This window comes from Triplophysa rosa, linkage group LG12 (assembly GCF_024868665.1).
Source record: "Triplophysa rosa linkage group LG12, Trosa_1v2, whole genome shotgun sequence".
In the NCBI taxonomy this organism is placed as follows: Eukaryota; Metazoa; Chordata; class Actinopteri; order Cypriniformes; family Nemacheilidae; genus Triplophysa; species Triplophysa rosa.
Window position 1 is genome coordinate 18,411,950 of NC_079901.1, and position 23,878 is coordinate 18,435,827.

The 23,878-nt window shown below is 37.5% G+C and overlaps 4 protein-coding genes across 4 annotated transcripts; 2 read left to right on the forward strand and 2 right to left on the reverse strand.

Annotated features, from left to right (window-relative positions):
- Positions 1-80: 80 nt before the first annotated feature.
- On the reverse strand, positions 81-1,217 carry chtf8 (CTF8, chromosome transmission fidelity factor 8 homolog (S. cerevisiae)). Its single transcript, XM_057348743.1, has 3 exons — positions 989-1,217; positions 780-897; positions 81-628 (listed from the first exon to the last, which is right to left on the reverse strand). Exons 1-3 carry the CDS (start codon positions 1,009-1,011, stop codon positions 395-397), a joined length of 375 nt encoding a protein of 124 aa, XP_057204726.1. The 5' UTR covers positions 1,012-1,217; the 3' UTR covers positions 81-394.
- Positions 1,218-1,688: 471 nt separating this feature from the next.
- tbc1d15 (TBC1 domain family, member 15) lies at positions 1,689-10,703 on the forward strand. The gene is made up of 17 exons (XM_057348082.1): positions 1,689-1,798; positions 3,066-3,161; positions 3,646-3,717; positions 5,375-5,516; positions 5,984-6,188; positions 7,255-7,357; positions 7,505-7,702; positions 7,791-7,919; positions 8,436-8,539; positions 8,618-8,712; positions 8,865-8,981; positions 9,169-9,269; positions 9,413-9,512; positions 9,590-9,687; positions 9,801-9,917; positions 10,004-10,090; positions 10,200-10,703. The coding sequence occupies exons 1-17, from the start codon at positions 1,775-1,777 to the stop codon at positions 10,404-10,406; spliced, it is 1,995 nt and encodes a 664-aa protein (XP_057204065.1). The 5' UTR covers positions 1,689-1,774; the 3' UTR covers positions 10,407-10,703.
- Positions 10,704-12,541: 1,838 nt separating this feature from the next.
- tph2 (tryptophan hydroxylase 2 (tryptophan 5-monooxygenase)) lies at positions 12,542-17,743 on the forward strand. Its single transcript, XM_057348083.1, has 11 exons — positions 12,542-12,939; positions 13,926-14,069; positions 14,196-14,379; positions 14,557-14,696; positions 15,484-15,551; positions 15,717-15,913; positions 16,003-16,138; positions 16,212-16,338; positions 16,791-16,886; positions 17,288-17,421; positions 17,567-17,743. The coding sequence occupies exons 1-11, from the start codon at positions 12,703-12,705 to the stop codon at positions 17,739-17,741; spliced, it is 1,638 nt and encodes a 545-aa protein (XP_057204066.1). The 5' UTR covers positions 12,542-12,702; the 3' UTR covers positions 17,742-17,743.
- An 890-nt stretch (positions 17,744-18,633) lies between these two features.
- Positions 18,634-20,966, reverse strand: si:ch211-218c6.8 (apoptosis facilitator Bcl-2-like protein 14). Its single transcript, XM_057348084.1, has 5 exons — positions 20,605-20,966; positions 20,404-20,499; positions 20,200-20,267; positions 18,865-19,128; positions 18,634-18,745 (listed from the first exon to the last, which is right to left on the reverse strand). Exons 1-5 carry the CDS (start codon positions 20,732-20,734, stop codon positions 18,704-18,706), a joined length of 600 nt encoding a protein of 199 aa, XP_057204067.1. The 5' UTR covers positions 20,735-20,966; the 3' UTR covers positions 18,634-18,703.
- Between the last annotated feature and the right edge of the window lie 2,912 nt (positions 20,967-23,878).

Here is a 23,878-nt window from a genome sequence, read left to right on the forward strand (position 1 = left end):
ACTCTGGACTATGTCTTTAAGGCCATATCCAGTGTAATTATTTTTGAAAACACTTGTAAATGATTTTGATATAATAAAACTGTTTTAAAAATGTCTATTTTATTTATCGTTGTCAAAATCACCCAAGGGGTAACACATTACTCTTCTCCATAACAAATATATCCACTGCATCTGTTGACAATTAATCTACACAAAATACTAATCCACCACATTCATTTCATTCTTATATTTCCAAACTTTTTGCACACAGCAACCTCAAACACTACAGCTATGTGTTGTTCACCAGTACTCACAAATACAGATAAATACATAATCAGACCACTGCAAATCCAGCAGAAGAGCGAACAAACTCCAGGTGTCTCTTTGACAGGTATGCTTGATTTCTGCCCATTGGTCACACTTTCTTTGGCACATTAGTGATGATTGGTTTAGGTCGGTTTTTAAAGATAAGTTTCTTTTTGATGAGGGCCGAGACAGTGTAAGAAGTTGGTCTGTCCTGGTTAGTTTCCATGGTTACCTCAGCATCCTGGGAGACACCAGAATGTTTCATCAGAACAGCAAAGGGCTTCTCGAGTTTAACCTGCTTACCGTAGAGAATGTGATGTCCAACTATTAACACAGGTACACCCTTGAATAAAGTACAGAACACATGGTCAAACATTTAATTATAGTCCTTTGAGAGTAAAGTTAATCCAACAAAAAATAAATGCATACAGCGCTGTGGTTACAACATAACCAATTTTCTTAGCCAACCGGTCAAAAGTTAATATCAGACAAACCTCTTTGGTGTAGTGAAGGTCTCCCATCAGATGTCCAGCTAGTCCAGTGTTCTGCCTGGACATCACTTCTCCCTGCAGCTCCACCAGAAGCCATTCAGCGAGACCCTCACCAGCATTACTACAAAACACAATGCAAATAGGTTTTGTTGAAGTAAGAAGCACTAGTATTTACTAATTGTTAAAACTGTGTTGAGACGACGTTTTGTTACCTCGAGATGACAACTTGAACCATTCTTGTATTCGATTCTCTAAATCAGGATTCAAAATTCACACAAACTATTCCTGTTTTGCTGAACTTCTTTTCTTGAAACAAGACGATACCAGTCAAATATCGCCAAAAGCAATTCTATATTGTTAATCTCAAAAAAGCAAGTTATGTTTTATCATGAACTAGTCTGATAGTTCTGTGGTAAAGAATCTTCAACAAACTCACAAGTTTCGCGCCAGATGAAATCTATTTTCAAAATAAAAGTCATGCTCTCGTTTACGTTGTGAGCAGCACTAGAGGTCGCTCAAGATTTGTCCACGAATCAAATGTAATCACATTTTTAAAAAGGTACTACTACTACTACTACTACTACTACTACTAATAATAATAATATAAATATACAGGCACTAAGCGATACAATATATATTTATGTTACACTCTTTAACCAAAGCGACACATACAAATGAGGGTGCATTCAGCATTTAGCCAGCAATAAGCTCAGAAAGCTCCGTACAAAACGGCAAACGATTAGCAAAAATAAAAGCGTATAATAATAAATTGTACGCAATGTTAAATATTGGACACACAATATACATGCATTTTTATTGTTTTGAATTGTTACTAACCCTTACCCTAATTGTATCTGTATTAAATATTGATTTATTCAAAAAATGTGAACGCGCATGCGTGGCGCCGGCCATGCGGAAGATGACTCGTCACTGTTGTTGTGGATCGCTGACAGGCACGTGAGAGGTGCTAGTGCTACGTCGTCTATTTAGCAGTCGACATGGCGGCCACAACTCCTCCCAAGGTACTGAGCATGTTGCTTTTCAAGGCAATACACGGTGAAATATGACAAATAGCTCCGCGTTACAAGTGCTTCTCAGTAGGATTTGGCGCAGAGGTTCTGCTTAACTAGTTATTTGAGCAATGTAGATGATATACTAGTGTAGTAAATTGCTGTGTTTAGCAATAGTTAGCCTGTCTGCTAACAACTAACAGTGGCTTACAGCAGTTCAAACTACGAAAACACGGACATTAGAAGTAATGTTAGTCGTGTGATTGACAGTGGCGCCACGTCGGCAATATAATCACGTATGGGTCGTCTGAACATTAAAAATGTCTAACTGGTGTTGTAATGTTACTTTAACTGGTGTTGAGTCATAAGGCTTCCTATAGTTGTAAATTAATATTGTGTAAATATAGAATTGATTGTGTGATTATAGAAAATGTTTGTGGTTATTTAATACATGTCAGTTTGTTCCACGTGGTTTGCAGTATTGTAACATACGTGTTCTTTTTTTCTTTTATACTACCTCTTGTCACCAATATTAAATCTAATATTCACAAGACTCCTAAAATACATTAAGCCATGATTAACAGGAATACATTACGTAAATATTGGATAAATCTACTTTTTACACACGTGTTTTTTTCCTCCATTCAGTGGTTTTTTTTATTAATAATGTTAATGTTGTGTGTTGCTATTACTGACAACAAATCAGGAACATTCTGTTTGTGTCCCTAGATGACAGTAGCTGTCAGTTCAGTTCCTCTAGTCGCAGGTTAACCTGCTCCTATGAAATAACCCATGTTCCTTTTTCTGTTTAAACTTTTCAGAGTTCTGTGTTTAACATTCTTTTACTATACAATAATTATATACTTGTCCACATACTGTAGTATACTATTATATTAATGGTAAACTGCAGTAAAATTCCTCCTTTTGCAGATAAAATGGTGTTTTTGATATATTATTTAATATGCATATTAAATATTAGTTTAGTAAATATAAGTGACTCTTTATAGTTCATCAATTCACTGCTAGAATACTACAATTTATTATTGAAAATATTGTAATACAATACAGTGTTTTTAATCTGGATGTTCAAGTTACCCGACCTTTATTTTGACGGGGCGTTCCAAAGAGTGTGTGGTTGACAATATCTTTTCTCTAACAGTGAAATGCTTATGAAATAAACTCAGAATCAGATCTTATGTCCCACTGTACAGCCCTGTATATATATACATTTACTTACATTTATTACGTATGTAACAGCAAACTATCATCTGTTTTGCAGGTGGTATTTGAACATGAGGGAGTTTTTATACACTCATCTCCTGATGAATGTGAAGAGCAGGATTTAATATCAGGGTTCCTCAGGATTACTGATAAGGTGAGGTTGTCCTCTTTTTTTTTTTTAAGTTGAATGTTTATTCGAGTGTGTTATGTTTTTCTGAAATCAACATGAATTAAATGACTTAAACGAGTAGTTCACCTTCAAAATGAAAATTCTGTCATCATGACCTCTTGTCATCTCAAACCCGTATGACTTTCTTTCTTCTGCAGATCACAAAAGAAGATAATTTGAAAAATGTTGGTAACAGAACAGCACAGCCCCCCCATTCACTTCTATTGTAACCAATGCAAGTGAATGGGGGCTGTTAACAGCATTCTTCAAAGTATAATTCTTTTGTGTTCTGCGGAAGAAAGTCATACAGGTTTGAAATGACAAGAGGTCATGATGACAGAATTTTCATTTTGAAGGTGAACTACTCCTTTAAAAGCTGTTATACTACATCCTTGTGTGCAGGATTAAATTCATGTAACAAGTCTCTTCCATTATGTTTATTATGGATTTTGTCTTTATTCAACTGTAGGATGGAGAAACTCTTGTGGAATATAAACCATTGGAGGACGCAGATCCCTCAAACATGCTGTGTGCCTGCAAGGTTTGTTTGTCTCTTTATGAGTCCTGTTGTTGCACTGTTGTTTTATACTACAGGTGCTGGTCATATAATTAGAATATCATCAAAAAGTTGATTTATTTCACTAATTCCATTCAAAAAGTGAAACTTGTACATTATATTCATTCATTACACACAGACTGATATATTTCAAATGTTTATTTCTTTTAATTTGATGATTATAACTGACAACTAATGAAAATCCCAAATTCAGTATCTCAGAAAATTAGAATATTACTTAAGACCAATACAAAGAAAGGATTTTTAGAAATCTTGGCCAACTGAAAAGTATGAACATGAAAAGTATGAGCATGTACAGCACTCAATACTTAGTTGGGGCTCCTTTTGCCTGAATTACTGCAGCAATGCGGCGTGGCATGGAGTCGATCAGTCTGTGGCACTGCTCAGGTGTTATGAGAGCCCAGGTTGCTCTGATAGTGGCCTTCAGCTCTTCTGCATTGTTGGGTCTGGCATATCGCATCTTCCTCTTCACAATACCCCATAGATTTTCTATGGGGTTAAGGTCAGGCGAGTTTGCTGGCCAATTAAGAACAGGGATACCATGGTCCTTAAACCAGGTACTGGTAGCTTTGGCACTGTGTGCAGGTGCCAAGTCCTGTTGGAAAATGAAATCTGCATCTCCATAAAGTTGGTCAGCAGCAGGAAGCATCAGAAGCGTCTCGCCTGGGCTAAAGACAAAAAGGACTGGACTGCTGCTGAGTGGTCCAAAGTTATGTTCTCTGATGAAAGTAAATTTTGCATTTCCTTTGGAAATCAGGGTCCCAGAGTCTGGAGGAAGAGAGGAGAGGCACAGAATCCACGTTGCTTGAGGTCCAGTGTAAAGTTTCCACAGTCAGTGATGGTTTGGGGTGCCATGTCATCTGCTGGTGTTGGTCCACTGTGTTTTCTGAGGTCCAAGGTCAACGCAGCCGTATACCAGGAAGTTTTAGAGCACTTCATGCTTCCTGCTGCTGACCAACTTTATGGAGATGCAGATTTCATTTTCCAACAGGACTTGGCACCTGCACACAGTGCCAAAGCTACCAGTACCTGGTTTAAGGACCATGGTATCCCTGTTCTTAATTGGCCAGCAAACTCGCCTGACCTTAACCCCATAGAAAATCTATGGGGTATTGTGAAGAGGAAGATGCGATATGCCAGACCCAACAATGCAGAAGAGCTGAAGGCCACTATCAGAGCAACCTGGCCTCTCATAACACCTGAGCAGTGCCACAGACTGATCGACTCCATGCCACGCCGCATTGCTGCAGTAATTCAGGCAAAAGGAGCCCCAACTAAGTATTGAGTGCTGTACATGCTCATACTTTTCATGTTCATACTTTTCAGTTGGCCAAGATTTCTAAAAATCCTTTCTTTGTATTGGTCTTAAGTAATATTCTAATTTTCTGAGATACTGAATTTGGGATTTTCATTAGTTGTCAGTTATAATCATCAAATTAAAAGAAATAAACATTTGAAATATATCAGTCTGTGTGTAATGAATGAATATAATATACAAGTTTCACTTTTTGAATGGAATTAGTGAAATAAATCAACATTTTGATGATATTCTAATTATATCACCAGCACCTGTATATTAAATGGATATCCTGATTTATGTTTGTTTGATTGTTGTGTGAAGGACTCCAATTCAGTAGTGGAGTGGACTCAGAGTTCCGAAAACAAACCTCACCGACCTGTTGACCATCAGCAGAGCTATGAAACAGAATGGGACATGATCAATGCTGTCTCATTCAGGAGGAAAGCTCATAGTCATGGAGATGGTAAATGTTTCTGATCTCTGTTGAATTTGTCATTTGTATTTCATTAACCAAGTTTGCTTTTACCACAAAGCAAGCTGTCTTTTCTGGTCATTGTTTGAAAGACGCTCTTTGCAAATGAGGTTAGTTTGCCAGTATGACGTCTCTATGGAAATATCCAAAAAAAGCTGGCATTGTTTTTACAATTCCTGGAACTTAATTTGTACTTCATGTCTTGTTTATTTTTTACTTGTTTATTTGTTCCCAAGAAATCTTATGAGCTTATGATTCTTAAAAGAATTATGTGAAATTGACTGGGGGACCTTTTCTAAAGTTACTCCTGTATCAGACTGCTGTCACTATGCATTTTCTTCCAGTACCTAACAGAAAATGTCATGCATCAGCCAACGAATTATAGGTCAGGTTTTTGTTCCCAAATCAGAAGCTGCAAATTTGTAACTGAAACCGAGCATGTTATTTTTTTATCACAGGTGGATCCAACCACGTAAATGACCGCAACAAATGGGCCTTCTCTTTCAACGTGTGTGACCTCAGGTCTATCACAGTTAAACGGGAGGGCTGGTCATACCTTATTTTCAGCTTGAGAGACGGCACAGCACTGCCAACAATTCACTTCCACCAGGGAGGGAGCACAGCGTTTCTGGATAGCCTGAGGAAATCAGTTCAGATCAGCGAGTAAGTGAAGTATCAGTGCCTGACTTTCCATCTTAAATGGGTTAAGCCTCATCCTTGGCTCAGATGTAGGCAAAAAAATCAAAAAATCTATTGATGTTCTGTTTATGTGGGGTCTCAGATTTTACAATGTGTGCAATTGTGATCTTTTTTTAATCGCAGCCTTGGACCAGTAGAGTGCACCGCAGAGTTACCGACCAGTTTTAATGCACTATGACTATTGCCACATGGAACATGCTCTTTTAATGTTTCTGTTTTTTTTGCAGTTAAGAATACATGACTAAAAAAAAGCACCCCATATATCCAAACATTCAAAACGATCAACTTTTGTAGATTCAAAACAGACCAAGTTATGACCTATTTTATGTTTTTCATCATGAATAACAAAACCTACATCACCCTGAAAACATTAGTTAGCATATTATTATGTTTTTACATAACCATATCTAATATCAGACCTCTTCTGATTGTATATGTCGTAATGCTTTCACTCGCCACGTCCTTATTTTTAAAACTGACCCCTGGCCTTTTCATTCACTAAATACAACATGCAATAAGCTTACTCTCTAAGCCCCTTCAGTGTGACCTATCAGAATTCTTCATCCGGAGACTTTCCCCTCTAAAACAGAGCAAATCAAAACTAACCCGATTCGGATGCAAGCGAAAAAAACTCTTAACTTGAACATCTTGTGTCTTTGAGGAAGTCAGGCATGTGTTCTGTGGCGAGAGGCCATGAACGTGACTCATATAAGGTCGAACAGCAGCTGTGCCTTTAGAGTTAAGGCTTTATGAAAGAAACGGCGTTAAATATCACGGCAGATTAAATCCGGCTGTGAGCATTCTGAATTCAGCTGTGCTGAGGAACAGATATCTTTTGTTATTAAAGTTCTTATCTCGGCCTCTATAATGAAACATAGGCTGGGCTTTGTTGGCTTAGCTTCTCCTGTCATTTAAGGCATGGAGCGATATGACCAATGATGTCATTTGTTTACTATTCATCAAATACTTTACTTTGCTTTTATTGTGTTTATTTTCATAATTATTGCTATGCTCTGGACTTGTTTTTAAGGAGCCCTGATGATGAAAGCATTCTGTTTGTCAGCACCTATAGCAAAGCTTTCTCACAGTCTTTTGAGAACCTGTTGGATGATGTAAACTATGGCATTGTAAAGGTATGTCATTTATAGCAAGAATATTATATTATCTTGTGAAATCACTTGCCGTTCATACGGCTGATTTTCGTATAAACATGGTACTTTGATGATCTGAATGGTGGAAGCAGATAAAAGTGACGCATACAAGTTTCATTGTCTGAACAGAAGTTCAGGAAGGATCCCTATACAACGACAGTAGGCGGCTTTTCCAAAGTCACCAATTACATCTTTGATGCGTTTCGGGTGCCTGATTCAGAGTGTCACCAGCGACCTGCCGAGGAGGTTGCTGACCTGTTGGGAGAGCTCATTCCTGGACTAGAGATTAACCAACAGGAGGAACCAGGCTTTGAAGTCATAACCAGAGTGAGTGGATGTACATCTAAATTGAATTCCAGCCTAAATTGACATCCAATAAAGAAAATACTGTAGTTAAGATGTGTGTGTGTTCCAGCCCGATCTGGGGCCGCGACCAGAAGTGCAGAGGAAGGGGCCTGTTACAATGGAAGAATGGACAAAGTACCAGGATTCAGAAGGAAGAATGACAAACGTTTCTCACATAAAGGAGCTCATTTTTAAAGGGGTACGACTTTGCTTTAAAGGTCCCATGTGTAATTTTTTGGAGCATCTATTGACAGAAATGCAATATAATATACATAATTACGTTACATTACATTACGTTATGTTTTTATTACCTTAGAATGAGCTATTTCTATCTACATACACCGCAGGTCCCCTTACATGGAATTCGCCATGTTGTTCTACAATAGCCCTAAGCGGACAAACTGCTCTACAGAACGTGTTTCGTAAATACTGAACATTATCTCCTTCAGCAAAGAAGCGAAAACGTGACGACATATTAGTGCTGTGTCAGCCACCGTAGTGCTTCGAAAGGGAAGGGTGAGGGGTGGAGTGAAGCGTTAATTGCAATTCACAACCTCACCCCTAGATGCCACTCAATTTTATACACTGCACCTTAATGGTTTCAAAGGATTTCGAAGAAATAAATACATTTTACACAATAACACTACTTGTAATATCTCTCAAATAATTTAGAAAGCAGATGTCATTAATGTTGTTGTGCTTTTATTTTTATCAGGGTCTTTGTCATGCAGTGAGGAAAGAGGCTTGGAAGTTTTTGCTTGACTATTTCCCCTGGAACAGCACCCATGAAGAAAGAAAAGACCTCCAGAAGAGAAAAACGTATGCAGGTGTCCCATAACTGATGTTGTAATAGCTTGATTATCAATGTATTAATAAGTGTGTGTTTTTTCTCAACAGAGACGAATACTTCAGAATGAAACTGCAGTGGAAATCAGTCAGCGAGGAGCAGGAACGCAGAAACTCTAGATTACGAGATTACAGGAGCCTTATTGGTGTGTATTCAGTGTCATTGTATCTTTTGTTGTTGTTTTAGAAATAGTTTCGGAAGAACAAGTAAAGCAGTCTAAATAATGTAACATTAAACAAATGCAACGTTGTCTTTGCTTGTAATAATGCTGCATTTCTGAATGTTGAATCTCTGCAGAAAAAGATGTGAACCGGACCGACCGCAATAACAAGTTTTATGAAGGCTTGGACAATCCTGGCTTGATATTACTACATGACATTCTGATGACCTACTGCATGTACGACTTTGATTTAGGCAAGTTATCTAAACTTATTTGAATCAATGTTATGCAATGTGTTCTAAAATGCTTCTACTGACTTTTCAATCCTTGTTTTTAAGTATTGCCTAAAATTTCTAATAATGTCATTTTAATTTTTCTTTTTTCTTTGTCATTTTTATGATGAATGCTTTTTAATGTAGCGTGTTTGATACTCCTGTACAGGTTACGTGCAGGGCATGAGTGACCTGCTCTCTCCCATTCTCGTTGTGATGGAAAATGAAGTTGATGCCTTCTGGTGCTTTGTTTCTCTCATGGATGAGATGGTAAAGTCATCTTGTTCATCTCACTTTAGCACTTGGTTGCATATGAATGCCTTTGAGATGATTTGGCGACATCAATAAATGCCCCTTGAATGGAGTAACTGAGATAAAAGCTGAATTAAAATAGGTTTCATAATGTCTTACAGCACGAAAACTTTGAGGAACAGATGCAGGGAATGAAGACCCAGCTGATTCAGCTCAGCACGTTGCTACGCCTTCTAGACCTGGCCTTCTGGAACTACCTCGGTACTAAATCGGTACTTCGATTTTTCACAGTATTCTGCCTCGTTGTGACTAATGTTTACTTCGGGTTTTTTTTACAGAGGCACAGGATTCTGGTTACTTGTATTTCTGTTTTCGATGGTTGTTGATCCGATTTAAGAGAGAGCTGCATTTTCAGGACGTTCTTCGCCTTTGGGAGGTGTGCTGAAACCACAGTCACAACGCCTTATGTTTACACCAATACATAAGTCCAACATGATCTGTTCAGTCAGAATTTTGATTACACATTTCTTTGATATTTTTGCCCATTAGGTCATGTGGACCGGACTGCCTTGCCAAAATTTTCACCTTCTGGTGTGCTGTGCCATCTTAGACTCTGAGAAACAAAAAATAATGGACAGAAAATATGGATTCAATGAAATCCTAAAGGTTAGCGGTTATCTGCAACGATATTCTAATGTAGATCATTTTTTTACTTTGGGTTAAGTTAACCTATGAGTGCTTTATCGTTACAGCACATAAATGAACTCTCTATGAAATTGGACATAGAAGAAATTCTCAGTAAATCTGAGTCTATCTGTATGCAGATAAAGAATTGCAAGGTATGTCTCATGAGCAGCTTTGCAGACGGTGTTATGCATTTCAGCAGTACGTGAATTATTGTGCTGTTTGTTTTATTCATGTTTTTATGTTGTTTTGATTCTCTTTAAGGACTTGCCCCACTCAGTGAGTGAGATGCTGAGTCTCACCACAGCCACTGAAAGCTTAGCAGCATTAGAAACCAGTGAATATGGAATACTCGAGTCACCACAAACCTCACCAAGATCCACACACAGACAAGATCAGGTCGTGTCCAATGGCCACAGTCACATAAAACAAACGACACGCAATGGCTGCAAAATAGCCTTCATTTCCTAGTGTACAGCCCTATATGATGTATGATAGTAAAGATTTTATAGCCCCGTATTTCAGAAAGATGAACAGTATTGGGTATTGTGTAGATATTTGCTACCAAATGATGCTACATTGTAAAATATCCCAGAGAAAATATATGAATGTAAAACTAGGATCTAAACGGATCCTAAACATTATTTTTGTAATATTCTTGTACCATATTGTCTTTCATTGAAATAATCATTCCTTCTCACTGTATAGAGAGAGTTTTCATAATGAGGTGGGGTTGACATTGTTAACTATTAAAATATTTTTTTCTTATGATTTGCTCTTTTCCTAAATAATACAGATTTGAATTAAAATCTGCTCTGCTCCCATTAGCCTATGAGTTATATTTCAGAATGCAAGGCTGTAAAGATAGTCATGTTTTTGGTGAAAGCAGAAAAATAAGGTGGAAATGAATTGATCTAAAATTAAATTTAAAGAAAAATGTTTCATATGTAGTCCTATGCCTGCTGCTGTTTGTGTCTTTGCCCAGTGAAGCGAGCCATTTACCATGATGTTATATTACTTAATGTGTTACATACTCAACTCTAGATTGCATTAGATGAGAGTCCTTGAGATTTACGAACAGCCACAAATGAGAATGAGAGAAAAAATATATAAATGGCCCCTTGAAAATTTGCTTGACCATGTAAGCTTAAGTCAACAGATCCAGCTAGCATGTAAATGTGGCCTCTGAAATGGTGGAGATAATACATAGTCGGCCCACCATGACATTTGCACATGAGATGTGAAGACGGTAAAATGCTGATTGAGGACCGCAGCATCTTTTATCCACTAGTAAGCAGAGCCCACAACAAAGCCACTCAAAATCAACTTCCATCTCTTTCATTTCCTCTTACACAGGAAATTGCCCCAGAGACAGCTGATAGCTCACTGCTTACCAGTGTAATGTTATCTCTCCTTCAGCTCTCTTTCATTAAAAAAGCCAGCATATTCTGTGCACTGACAAATGTCCACTCATTCAGCAAAAGGCATAAACAATATGCGTCAGTCCTTAAAGGAACAGTTCACCCAAAAATGAAAATTATGTCTTCATTTACTCACCCTCAGAGAAAGATATTTGGAAGAATGCTTGTAACCAAACAGTTCTTGACCACCATTGGCTACCATACCATGGTCAAAAAGAAAAAATTCTTGGTAAATGTCTTTGTTCTGTTGAACACACAAAAAAAGACACACATTTTGACAAATGTAGGAAAGCAAACAGTTCTGGGTCACTTTTGACTACCATTGTCATTTTTGCTTGGTAGTCAATGGTGGCCAAGAACTGTTTGATTACTGACATTCTTCCAAATATATTTCTCTGTGTTTACCAGAACAAAAGAAATTTATATAGATTTGGAACAACTCAAGGGTGAGTCCTTTTAAGCTCCGAGAGTGTTTTCCGCAGTCACCCTACTGAGGATGTTTCTTGATACTGACATTTAAGTTTATGCATTGCTCAGGTCCACCAATGTATACTTACCGAGAGAACAGGCTTCTTTCAGTTTTTATGTTTGTTTGGTGATATTTTACTAGTTAATGCACATCTAAACTTGACTGGTCAACGTTGCCAGTTGGTGAAAGTCAGATGTTTAAGTGGTTTAGATGTGACCAATCCACATAAACAGTACACATTTTAGATATCTCTTTACCTGAGATCCATTTCAGGACTAGTAGTCAAAACAGGTGTTTTATTAGGAGGACAACCAAAATGTGGACTGGTGGCTGGTAAACGCTGCTTTAGTTCTCATTAGAATGAAAAGGCTTTTCTTACACTGTATAAGTTGTAAAAGCATATATAATATATTGTAGTTTTTCCTTCTAAATCCTGCATCTAGGAGACGCAGTACAAAGGCTTTTCTATCTCACAGAAATGCTGGGTAGTCTGTGGCATTTACTATTGTTGATTCTGATCTCTTTCATCATCTCTTAGAAGTAAAATAAATCAATATTTCTTGAAATCCAAATTCTTTTGCTCTAGGTTTCATATCTCCTAGAGGTTAGATGATGCACTGCGCTTATCCACTACAATCAGGAGTTGGGTGTGTCAGCGTTTCCTAATGAAGGTGCCAGCCCCTCAAAAGCTAAAATGAGCTGTCGCCTACGACGTGAGAGCAGGGCTTATCAACGTCATTCGTCACAGTATATAATCCAGGCTCCTGTACTGACAGGGAAGGAGTGTCAGAGACTGTGGCACAACCAAAGAGCTCCATGAATTTAAAAGGTGCAGCTCCAGGGGAAATCTGAGTTAGTAGTACCTTCACCATATAAAATGCAGGGAAAGAAGACGTCTCAAGAGACTGAAACCATGACCTCTGAACTGCAGCCTAATCAGAAGGGACCACTGATAGCCCCCAAATCACCGGTTGGTCTTCTTAGGAAAAGGGGGCAACAAGCAGTGCCAAAGATGCAACCTGCCATGATGATGTTCTCCAGCAAGTACTGGGCTCGGCGAGGTCTGTCTTTGGATTCAGCAATGTTTGATCAGCAGCACCTCGGAGCCTCCATGGTGAGTACTGAACAGTTTTGATAAACTTGTGTACTGCAAATCAATGAATAAAATGACTAGTATTTCTTGCTTATTCAAGATTAATTTGCTTAAGAAATGAGTCTTGTTTTCTTAAAAGAAATATCAAAATTGAGCTTATGCTTAAAACCAGAAATGATTATATAAATTGAAAAATTCCATTGAAATTGATTCAATTATTTTGATGAGTAAAAGTAATGGAAAATCATTTTTACAGTTTATGTCCTTTGAAAAAAAGCATTTGCACTGCAAAAAAAATGTATTTTTTCTTGTTTTTTGGTACAAATATCTACAAATTCTTATATAAAGACATACAGTAAATATACATATCAAAATTTATGCTAAAACAAAATAATAATGACTGTCTGCCAATGGGATAAGAAAATAAACTTGAATTAAGTTTAATCAAGTTGAAACTTATAAAGTTTATTTTTATTTTTCCTAATTGTTCAAAGGATGAACTCAAGGTATATCTATATAACACAGCATTTTTATTTATACCTACATACAATTTTGAATCATTAATGTTGAGACAAAATGTCAAATAATAAAAAATCTTGTTTACGCAGTGTGTGTAAATAATATGCAAGAAAATCAGTTTCGTGCTGTGTATCTGTTGGTGATTAGGTAACCTGCTCCATCATTTTCAGTCACTCAAATGTTTAGTTTTACCCCATAGAGGGAAAAGGAAAGTCCTATAGGCAATTTAGTACAAGGCAAATAAATGATTTCATCACGGCAGTAGTTTAAAATGGAAACATGATAATATTCTCAGAAAGACAACATTTGTTTGTATTTTGTGTCATACTTTAATGTTTCTGGGTCAAAGTAATTAAAAACCGATTAACGGGTCACGCTTTCAATCAAATGTATGCAGTCAAGGTCAAAGTGTCTGGGTTTAAATTCTCCTCCTTAGCATTTCCATGGTTACATCTTAAGATGTGTATTGCTTAAACACCTCATCACAGCTCCGGAGAACATCCTTTAATCGGATAGATGAGACACCGGACAAAGAAGAACAGAAATCCAACCTTGACCCTGGGAAATTAGCAGTGATTTTCTCTCTGAAGAATGAAGTGGGCTGTCTTGTGAAAGCCTTGAGGCTCTTTCAGGTTAGTGAACCTCATCCTTCAGCAGCGTGGATTATTAGTACACGTCATTAAATGACATCACTATGGCTGTATGAGTTTTAATGGACGCCTGACTGTCTGTTGATGCTGTTTGCTGTATGTTTAAAGGAAAAGCATGTGAATCTGGCCCACATTGAGTCTCGTAGATCCAAGAGAATATCGAATGAAGTGGAGATATATGCAGAATGCAGCTGTACAAAGAAAGACTTTAATGAGCTTGTGCAACACCTGAAAGATCATGTCAACCTTGTGTCGTACAACACACCTCAACACGTGTGGTCTTCAGAGACCGGTATGTCTCTCATTTATATAAAACCTTTGCTTTCTAATAACAATCTGTATTTGGAATCCTGACATGCTATTTTTCTTAATCATTTTATTCAGTCACAACAGTTAATAGTTATTTGACGCAAACTGAGCTGAGGAATTATTACAGTAAGATTTACCCGAATTGTGTTTTTTGCTATAGACTGTTTGGACTGTGTGTGTGTTTTGGGTGGATTGCCAGATGGCGACGGAATACCCTGGTTTCCTCATAAAATCTCAGAGCTGGACCAATGCTCTCATAGAGTGCTAATGTATGGTTCAGAACTGGATGCGGATCACCCGGTAAGTAACTACGGGCAAATGGTACCTTCCATATAAAGGCTGTCCAGCGATTAATCACGATTAATTGCATCCAGTATAGAAGTTTGTGTTTACTGTATATGACATACAGCCAAGAAAAAAATTAAACCATTTCAGAGACCATTTTTCTGATTGTAAAATTCACTATTTATAGGTACCTATGCGTTTAGGTAAAACGATCATTTTTGTTTCATTCTGTCTGTGACCTACTAACAACATTTCTCCCAAATTTCAAATAAAAATATTGTTTCTTTTTGCAGAAAATGAACACTGGAGAAACAGGTCAAAATAACAGAAAAGATGCACTGTCATTTTTTAAACCCCAAATACAAGTTCATATTCACTTTTAAGCAATACGACAGTAATATTTGTACATGTATTTAGAAAAAGCTAAAAAAATATTTTTTATGTAATGACCTAATTTGAAATGATTTTTTTTTATTTCCGCAGCTGTATGTCTGTGCACTGTGCATATTAATTGTTGTGTTTATAAACAAACACATAGGCCTACATGTATATCTTTAAGAAAAATATAAAAATGAATAAATGTTTATATAAAATTTCAATCACACATGAATAGTAATATATACATGCAAATATTTTTTTTAAAGGAAAACATGTATGTGTACGTGTATGTGTTTAAATACAAAATAAATAAGCACATATATTATGTAAACACAAACTTTTAATCTGGATGCGATTAATTGTGATTATTCGTAGAACAGCTCATTTGGTCATGACTTTAGAGATTCTCTGCTCTCCGTTACAGGGCTTTAAAGACAAAGTGTACAGGCAGAGGAGGAAGTACTTTGTGGAAGTTGCGATGAACTACAAATTGTTAGTATAGATTATAGTATCTCTTCTGAAATGAAATGTAGTTTAAATGAGTTCTTGGCAACAAAAAAACCCCTAAATATTCGACAGTTGGTAGTCTCTGAAGTGACTTTAAAGTGAAACTTCTCCATCTTTATTTTATAATGAATCATACGTATCATCTAACAGTGGGCAGCCCATCCCGCGCATAGAGTACACAACTGAGGAGGTGAAGACATGGGGAGTAGTGTTTCGAGAGCTGACTAAACTCTATCCCACTCACGCCTGCCGCGAATACTTGAAAAACCTCCCTCTGCTTGTGAAGCATTGTGGATACAGAGAGGACAACATCCCACAGCTGGAGGATGTTTCTCGGTTCCTAAGAGGTAAAGTGAAGAGTGAAGGTATTCTTATAGTTAACTCTCCTTCTGTGTATGCAACTAATAATTCTTTTTTGGGTGTGACCCTCTTGCAGAGAGGTCAGGGTTCACAGTGCGACCCGTTGCAGGGTATCTGTCACCACGAGATTTCCTGGCCGGCCTGGCTTACCGAGTGTTTAACTGTACTCAGTATATACGTCATAGCACAGACCCTCTATACACACCAGAACCGTGAGTACACGCCACATTCAAATGTTTGATGTACAAAAACGTGTTTCTTTTCCTAAATTGCTTCTGGTTTCAGGGACACCTGCCATGAACTGTTGGGTCATGTACCGCTGCTGGCAGATCCCAAGTTTGCTCAGTTCTCACAGGAGATTGGTCTCGCATCTCTAGGGGCTTCTGATGAGGACGTACAAAAACTGGCAACCGTAAGTCTGATACCAGCCAATCGAATTATTAAAAGTCATCTCTGTATTGCTAGTCTGACTGGCAGGTTCTACACATTATCGATAACAAATGCCAAGAAGGTCACGGGATTGTTTTGTGGCTTTATTTCAGCATGTTACTGTCAGGTGTTGATCTATGGTGTTGATCTCTCATATGCATTTGCATTGAGTTTAAATGAGATCAGTGGCTGTGTGGGGAATCGCAGCCAGAGACAATCAGATCTGGGGATACGAGTGGGTGCTTCTCATAAGGGCCTGAAGCAACATTAACAGAGAGGATGGAATTCAAGTACATTACGTGAGATAGGGATATGGCGATAGTTCCTTGCATGCTTCCTATGTATATTGATTATATTTATGCTTGCCTTTACATTTTAATGTATGCAAACTATCGTTTCGTATACATGCAATAAACCACTGTGCTTTTTTGGCAGTGCTATTTCTTCACCATTGAGTTTGGGTTGTGCAAACAGGACGGTCAGTTGAGAGCTTATGGAGCAGGTCTGCTGTCTTCTATTGGAGAGTTGAGGGTACGACACCCTGTCATTTAAGTGATAGTTCGCCCAAAAAGAAAAATTATGTCATTATTTACTAACTCTCATGTCCTTTCAAACCTTTATGACTTTCTTTCTTCCACAGAACGTAAAAGAAGATATTTTGAAGAATGTCGTTAACTGGCACCTATTCACTTGGATTGGTTTTGTGTCTAGCACAATAGAAGTGAATGGGGTCCAGCACTTTTTGGTTACCAACTTTCTTCAAAATATCTTTTTTGTGTTCTGCGGAAGGAAGGAAGTCATAAAGGTTTGAAATGAAAAGTAAATGATGACAAAATTTTCACTTTTGGGTTAACTATCAGTTTAATAACACATATGCAGTAAATGTACTAACATTTTAACATAACTATGGCCTCAATCCTGTTATTCTGCAGCATGCGCTATCTGACAAAGCAACAGTGAAGACGTTCGATCCCAAAACCACATGCTACCAAGAATGTCTCATTACAACTTTTCAAGACGTTTATTTTTTCTCTGAAAGTTTTGAAGAGGCAAAGGAGAAAATGAGGTAAATATACATTTATTCAGACAAAAATAATCATTTCACAGATTGCATCGGAGTAAAAAAAATTGAAATCGCTACATCTCAAATTAGGAATGGACATAGAAATCATTATCTGACATAATAGTCTAACCACATATTTTCTAAACAGGGATTTTGCTAAAACCATTAAGAGGCCTTTTTCTGTCTACTATAACCCGTACACCCAAAGCATCGATTTACTGAAGGATACCAGAAGCATTGAAAAAGTGGTGCAAGAGCTACGCAGTGACCTCACCACTGTCTGTGACGCCCTGGGAAAAATGAACACGTACCTCGGCATCTGAGACAATCAGATTCATCCGCTATTAAGCCAAGTATGCATTATGAATACAAATGCAACTTAGTTTTACAGTATAGTATGACTTATTTCACATGACATGAACTAAATACTGTAACAGTTGCAAGTATCATATTGATATCGATTCTCTGGGCTAAATTCATTATTATCGTCTTGCCTTGTTATCAACACAGCACATGAAATACTGCAAACATAACCATCATTTGGCACTCATAATCAAACATTACATCATACTGACGTAATTGTATTAACATACAATGTGACTAGTTTCATCAGGATGCTGAAGAAGCATTAATGACATAAATGATTTAGTATTGTTCAAGTCTTTTCTGGTTATCAAATACTGCCTCTTTGTGCCTCCTCTGATAATTGTAATGTTGTGCTTATGACAAAATATACGAAGTGATTTTTTCCCCAAAACAATATTGCAGCATGTAGCAAGGAAAGCTACAAGACATGTAAACTGTACTTAAAAAGAAAAAAATATGTCACAATCGTGAGCACTGATCTGATTTCAATGCTGTATTGTATTTGTAAGGAGTCTGTGCTTGATTTGTTGCTAACAATGTCAACTTGATCAATAAAGCATTATATTTTAGCATTACGTGTTGGCCTGTTTTTGAAAGGGTTTGGCAGTGTTTTATTTGCTTTATTGCTCCCTGAACTCTCTGTAAGTCGCTTTGGTTAAAAGCGTCTGCTAAATGACTAAATGTAAAAGTGTGGCAAGAACATACTTCATTTATAACACACAGCAGACTGTCATGTAAACTGTCAAGTTATCAAACTATAGAATTTTTTTATTTAATTATTTTCTATGACATTCTGCAGTACATATACACATAAATATCACAATTTTTATAAAAATCAATTAACCTTACATCATGCCACACAACCATCTATAGTCGTTAAACAGTAACCCGGCTGTTGGCATGCTTATGCAGTCTTGCATCAATGGACCTCCTCATCATCATCGTCGTCAAAGGCTTTCTCCTATTGTGATGACAATTGTAATAACAAAGTATCTCACAATGTTCTCTAGAAACTATCATTCCAGTGATTTTTTTTATTTATACATTCAACACTACAAGAATAAGAGCATTAACTCTTACCCAGCCACCGTGCCCTTGAACCCAGGGAGTAAAGTGGTCCTTGATGTATTTAGCTCCAAATCCCATGACCCTGTTCATGGGGTGTAGGTCCAGGGCCTTGAGTCTGCTGGTGACCTCAAACGTCCAGGCAATCTGCTCACGGTTTCTCACAATTTGCTGATGTTCTGGCACCACACTCTTGATGAAAGTTGTGGTTAGTTTTTCAAACATGCTGTAAGTGAAAGAATCCTGCAGGTATCTTAAAAGCACGTGGTTCCTCTTTATCTGTTGAAGAAGAGAAAAGAACACAAGGATAAAAAAGTGGATGGACTTTGGATGGGTTAATCTGAAAAGGTTCTGGGTTTGATCCCAGGGAGCACACACATACACACAAAAAATGTTGTATAGCCTATCACCCATCCCCCCCCCCACCTTTTGTAGGGGCAGTCGTGGTCTAATGGTTAGAGAGACGGACTCTGACCAGACGGTTGCCGGTTCGATTCCCAGGGCTGGTGGGTACGACTGAGGTGCCCTTGAGCAAGACACCTTACCCCTACTTGCTCCCCGGGCGCTGCAGTGATAGCTGCCCACTGCTCCGGGTGTACGTGTGTTCACCACTTGCTATGCGTGTGTTCACTACTCTCTGGATGGGTTAAATGCAGAAGTCACATTTCGGGTATGGGTCACCATATCTGACTAATAGGTCACTTTCACTTTTGTATGTGTTGTTTTTTCTTCTTTCCCTAGTTGTTGTTCCCCTATGTCGTTTTGTACTGTTTTTTTCCTTTCACTGTTGTTGTATGTGGTCATACACAGCCTGAATGCGTAAGTCGCTTCATTTTTTTTTTTACTTTTTTGCTACTTTAAAGCCTAGTTAGTCAAATCCACCAATAATTACTTAAATAATAAAAACTAGCAGCAAAACTGATCTGATGTTCACTGCCGTGACAAAGATTTTTATTGTAAGGCTGTGCAGGCTTAAAAGAATAGAACAACCAAAAATAAATATTTTCTCATCATTTAGCCTACTCATTTTTATGTAATCTCAGATACGACTTTCCTCTCTCATTTATTGCGACTATTCCTCTCTCAGATACCTCACATTTCACTCCAGAAGACAATTGTAAAGCCACTGGAGTCGTTTGGATTAAAGTTAAACATGTTAAGACCCATAACACAATAATAAGACAACAATTTAATATAAAATGATTTCCGTTCAACTGAAGTCACATACATCTGGGATGACAGGAGAAAGTTAAATTGTGAGAGAATTTTCATTTTTGGGTTAAGATTACTTTAACATACGATTATTAAATTATTTATTTGTGGCAAAGACTTCAATGAACTCATGATTACCTTCTCATTCAGCTCATCCCCTGATTTCTTCAGTAATTCAACCAGCCTATCTACAACATCTTCTGAATCTGGGAGCACACAGAACAGCTCTACCGTAAATAATCAATACGTTTTACAAAATACAAAAAAATACATTTTGCATTTTGATTACGTTAGTCCAATATCACGTGATATGGATTACAGTCTGCGTTATATTTCACCTACCGCTCTGTCCATCATGTTCAAGTCCATCTGCAACAATAGACCCGCTCTCTACAAGCTGGCTCAGTTTATCAGCCACATCGCGGAAACGTTCATCACCTAACGTATAACAGACATGTCATTTCAATGCCAACAGACATGTCATTTCAATGCCAACAGACACGATCATCTCAGAAACACAAACTGCATGTGTAGGATTGTGACCTGTTGTTGCCGACCGCGCATACATGCGGACAAACAGCTCTTGTCTGACTTTGGACTTTCGTCTCTGCTGGTCATACACCTCAAGCAGTCGATATTCATCACTGTGTGTTGAAAATGAATCGCCCTCCATCGTACGTAACTTTCATACATACAACTCAACTGACTTCTGCCGGCTGGATAAAGAAACCGGAAATGTTCGTTTTATTTGCTACGCGGCATTACAAAACATAACCAAATCGAAATCAAAAACGTATTTGCACGTACGATTTAAAAACTAGTAACTTGTCTAAGTTTGTAAAAAGTTATAAAGTTTACAACACGAGTAAGGACGAAAATGCTGACGTAATAAGCCGTGACGTACGAAGGTCAGTCAAGTTCAAAGTTCAAAGTTTATTTGTCACATACAAAACCATACACATACTGTATATATATAAACTAGATGCCTCATTGTCCGCTGGATCGTACGTCAACGCCACCGCCATGTTGGTGAGGGCAAAAGCCGACTACAAAGACATACGAGTGAATGGTGGAGCTGCAGTTTTCTGGATTTAAACACAACATCGTTTTAATTTCTCAACTAATTTCAATACTTTTCTATTTACGTGGTGTACAGAAACGTTTTGGCGGCAGTTAAAAATGGTTATAGACATGAAAATGTATTTATTGTCATACGGAACTGTTAAAACTCGGCTTGTCAATCAATCATTTAGGCTTAATAATTATGTACACATCGCTAATGTGAAATAATTTAAGGTAGATTAAATGGACATGATCAGAACACAGCTCGTTCATTTTAAAATCCTGGGAAAAATCAAAACCATCGTCTTTACTATATAACTATATACTGCTAATTCATACTTATAATGCACGACAGTGTTATTTGTTTTACTATATCACATACATCATGTTTTTACTGCTGACATTGAAATATGTTAAGAAATGTAAACGTGATTGTGCTTTTAATGCCGAAAAAGCGCAGCTCTCCCATTGGGTTCAGTGGGCTTTTAGTGCACTGTTGCCCTCACCAATATGGCGGCGCCGTTGACGTATCGCAGCAGCGGAGCAAAGCGGCCAATGCGGCGTCTAGTTATTTATTATGTCTATGCAAAGTACGACATGCAGTGAAATGCTTTTCCGACTGTCCGAATAGTGTAGAAAGGAGATAGGAAAGGAAGGAAGGTAAAACTATATATAAACAATATATAAATATAAATAGTGTAGGGAGTGGGGAAGTGTCCATGTAAAGTGCAGGGCCCGGTTGCATAAAGCACCTTAAGTGTAATTTTCCCTTAAGTGTGTCCTTAAATATACCTTAAGTTTTACTTAAGTTATTCTATTGTCTTTGGTAAAGGAAAAACTTGCAACCGGGTCAACGGTGCCTTGCAATATGTGTGTATATATATATACAGTATATCTGTAGTATACAATTTGTACAATGTGCAATGTATGCATATGTGTGTGCAAAAACTGTCCTGTTGTCGTGAAAAACAGTCGCTTTCTGTGCTTAGCCTACTGAGATGTTAAAGGGATATTTCACTACCAAATCAAAATTTCCCCATGTTTTACTATAGCCCTCAAGGTATCCTAACTGAATATGATTTTCTTCTGGAAGAGTAATCCAGTCAGAGTTATGATACCACGTATCATTTTGCTTCCAAGCGGTAAAATGGGAGTGAACGGTTGTTGATTTTTTAAATAATATTTTATTGTATATCAGTTGTATTAAAGTAAATTAAAACTTCTCAACAGTTATTCTTTGTGGAGGTCTACCGTTTGGGCCACATAACTTTTGTTATGTTGTTGCTGCTAAAACTATCTATAGTTTAAATCTAACATTGATTGTTAAAAACATTGATTGTTAAAAACATTGATATGTGAATATGAATATAAAAGAAACATTAAACTTATTTTTATTGTGAAAATTCTTTATTCACAAATGCAGAATAAATCCACACCATTAAGCTTTTGGTAATGAATTTTGTAGATGCCTTTTTAACTGAAGCATAGTAAAAACAACTACCAGCAGTTGGAATAATGACAAACAGCCCCTGCATCTTACATTCACAGTTTTTATAGCAATGCAAAACAGATAATAGACAGAAGTCAAAAAAGTCAATTTTAGTCACATTAAAAATAATCAAGTCCAATTTAAAGAATTAAGTTATGTAATTAAATTAATTTCAGTATACTAATCTAAGAATAATCATAATAATAATAGTAATCTATGATGATAACAACAATTATTTTAATGTCATGCACTTTTATGAAGTAGCGTGTGTCAGATGATTAAGCCCTAATGGAGCAAATAAATCCTTCACTTGGGTTGCTTTGTCTCTTGAGCAGATGATTGTTCTTTACCATCGTGTTTCTTTTGGCAGAGAAGTTGTTTTACACGGGATATGTAAAACATCGGCCCAATGCAGGTTCCAAGACTAGGATAGACATGTAACAGATGCATGATATCACAGTCTGCACTGGTAACTTCTAAATGCTCTTCACTAAGTGTCATTATGTAAGGAGTTAGACCCAAGAGTGGTGCATAGATTATAATTGAAGGAAACAGAACCAGTAAAGTGTTCTGTAGAGCTCTCATTTTCATGGATGACCCTCCTCCAGGACCAGTCTGCCCGGCACCTGGACCTTTTTTGCACAGCTTCAACACAATGCCTATCAAACATGCTAGCATGACCAGCATGAAAACATCAAGGATGATGGACAAGTACATAACTAGTGTGGGAAGCCTTTGATGGGAGGTCAACCCTGCAATGGCTAAAGTTGAAATCCAGATTAGGATGGAGCAGATAGCCCGATACTCCCATTTACATGCTAGTTTCATGTAGAGCACTGCATGCGCTACAGCCAAGTAGCGTTCCACACACATGCTGGTCAGGAGAAGAGGACAGCCAAAGATGTTGAGAACAGAGATGGCTTCTGTAATTAAGAGAAACTGTCCAGAACGTACACCAGTTGAAAGATACATATCGGCGGGAAGACTGAGACAAAAGATTATGTTCAGACAGGCGAGATTTAGCCCCAAAACTTCAGAGGGTGATAGGGCTTTGCTGCCCCTCATCAGCAACCACAGCAGAACCACATTTGATGGGAAGCCCAGCAAGAAAGTAGTGATTTCTATTGGAAATCGAATGTAAGAAGCATCATTTGAATTGCATGTATCCATAATCGTAAGAAATATCACACTCCAGTGAGTTGTTTGGTTACTGTAACTGTAGCTTGTGTTGGTATCAGTTTTATTTATTGTACCGATTTCCATGTT

Coding starts and splice junctions, on each gene's coding strand:
- chtf8 (XM_057348743.1), bottom strand. CDS start 1,011: ATGGTTCAAGTTGTCATCTCGAG. Junction 898..988: donor GTTCAAGTTGTCATCTCGAG/GTAACAAAACGT, acceptor TGTGTTTTGTAG/TAATGCTGGTGAGGGTCTCG. Junction 629..779: donor ACCTTCACTACACCAAAGAG/GTTTGTCTGATA, acceptor ACTTTATTCAAG/GGTGTACCTGTGTTAATAGT.
- si:ch211-218c6.8 (XM_057348084.1), bottom strand. CDS start 20,734: ATGGAGGGCGATTCATTTTCAACACACAGTGATGAATATCGACTGCTT. Junction 20,268..20,403: donor TGAACATGATGGACAGAGCG/GTAGGTGAAATA, acceptor GTGTGCTCCCAG/ATTCAGAAGATGTTGTAGAT. Junction 18,746..18,864: donor TTCAAGGGCACGGTGGCTGG/GTAAGAGTTAAT, acceptor TCATCACAATAG/GAGAAAGCCTTTGACGACGA.
- tbc1d15 (XM_057348082.1), top strand. CDS start 1,775: ATGGCGGCCACAACTCCTCCCAAG. Junction 7,703..7,790: donor GCTTTGAAGTCATAACCAGA/GTGAGTGGATGT, acceptor TGTGTGTTCCAG/CCCGATCTGGGGCCGCGACC. Junction 9,513..9,589: donor GGCCTTCTGGAACTACCTCG/GTACTAAATCGG, acceptor TTTTTTTTACAG/AGGCACAGGATTCTGGTTAC.
- tph2 (XM_057348083.1), top strand. CDS start 12,703: ATGCAGGGAAAGAAGACGTCTCAAGAGACTGAAACCATGACCTCTGAA. Junction 15,552..15,716: donor GTTGCGATGAACTACAAATT/GTTAGTATAGAT, acceptor ATCATCTAACAG/TGGGCAGCCCATCCCGCGCA. Junction 17,422..17,566: donor GAGGCAAAGGAGAAAATGAG/GTAAATATACAT, acceptor TTTTCTAAACAG/GGATTTTGCTAAAACCATTA.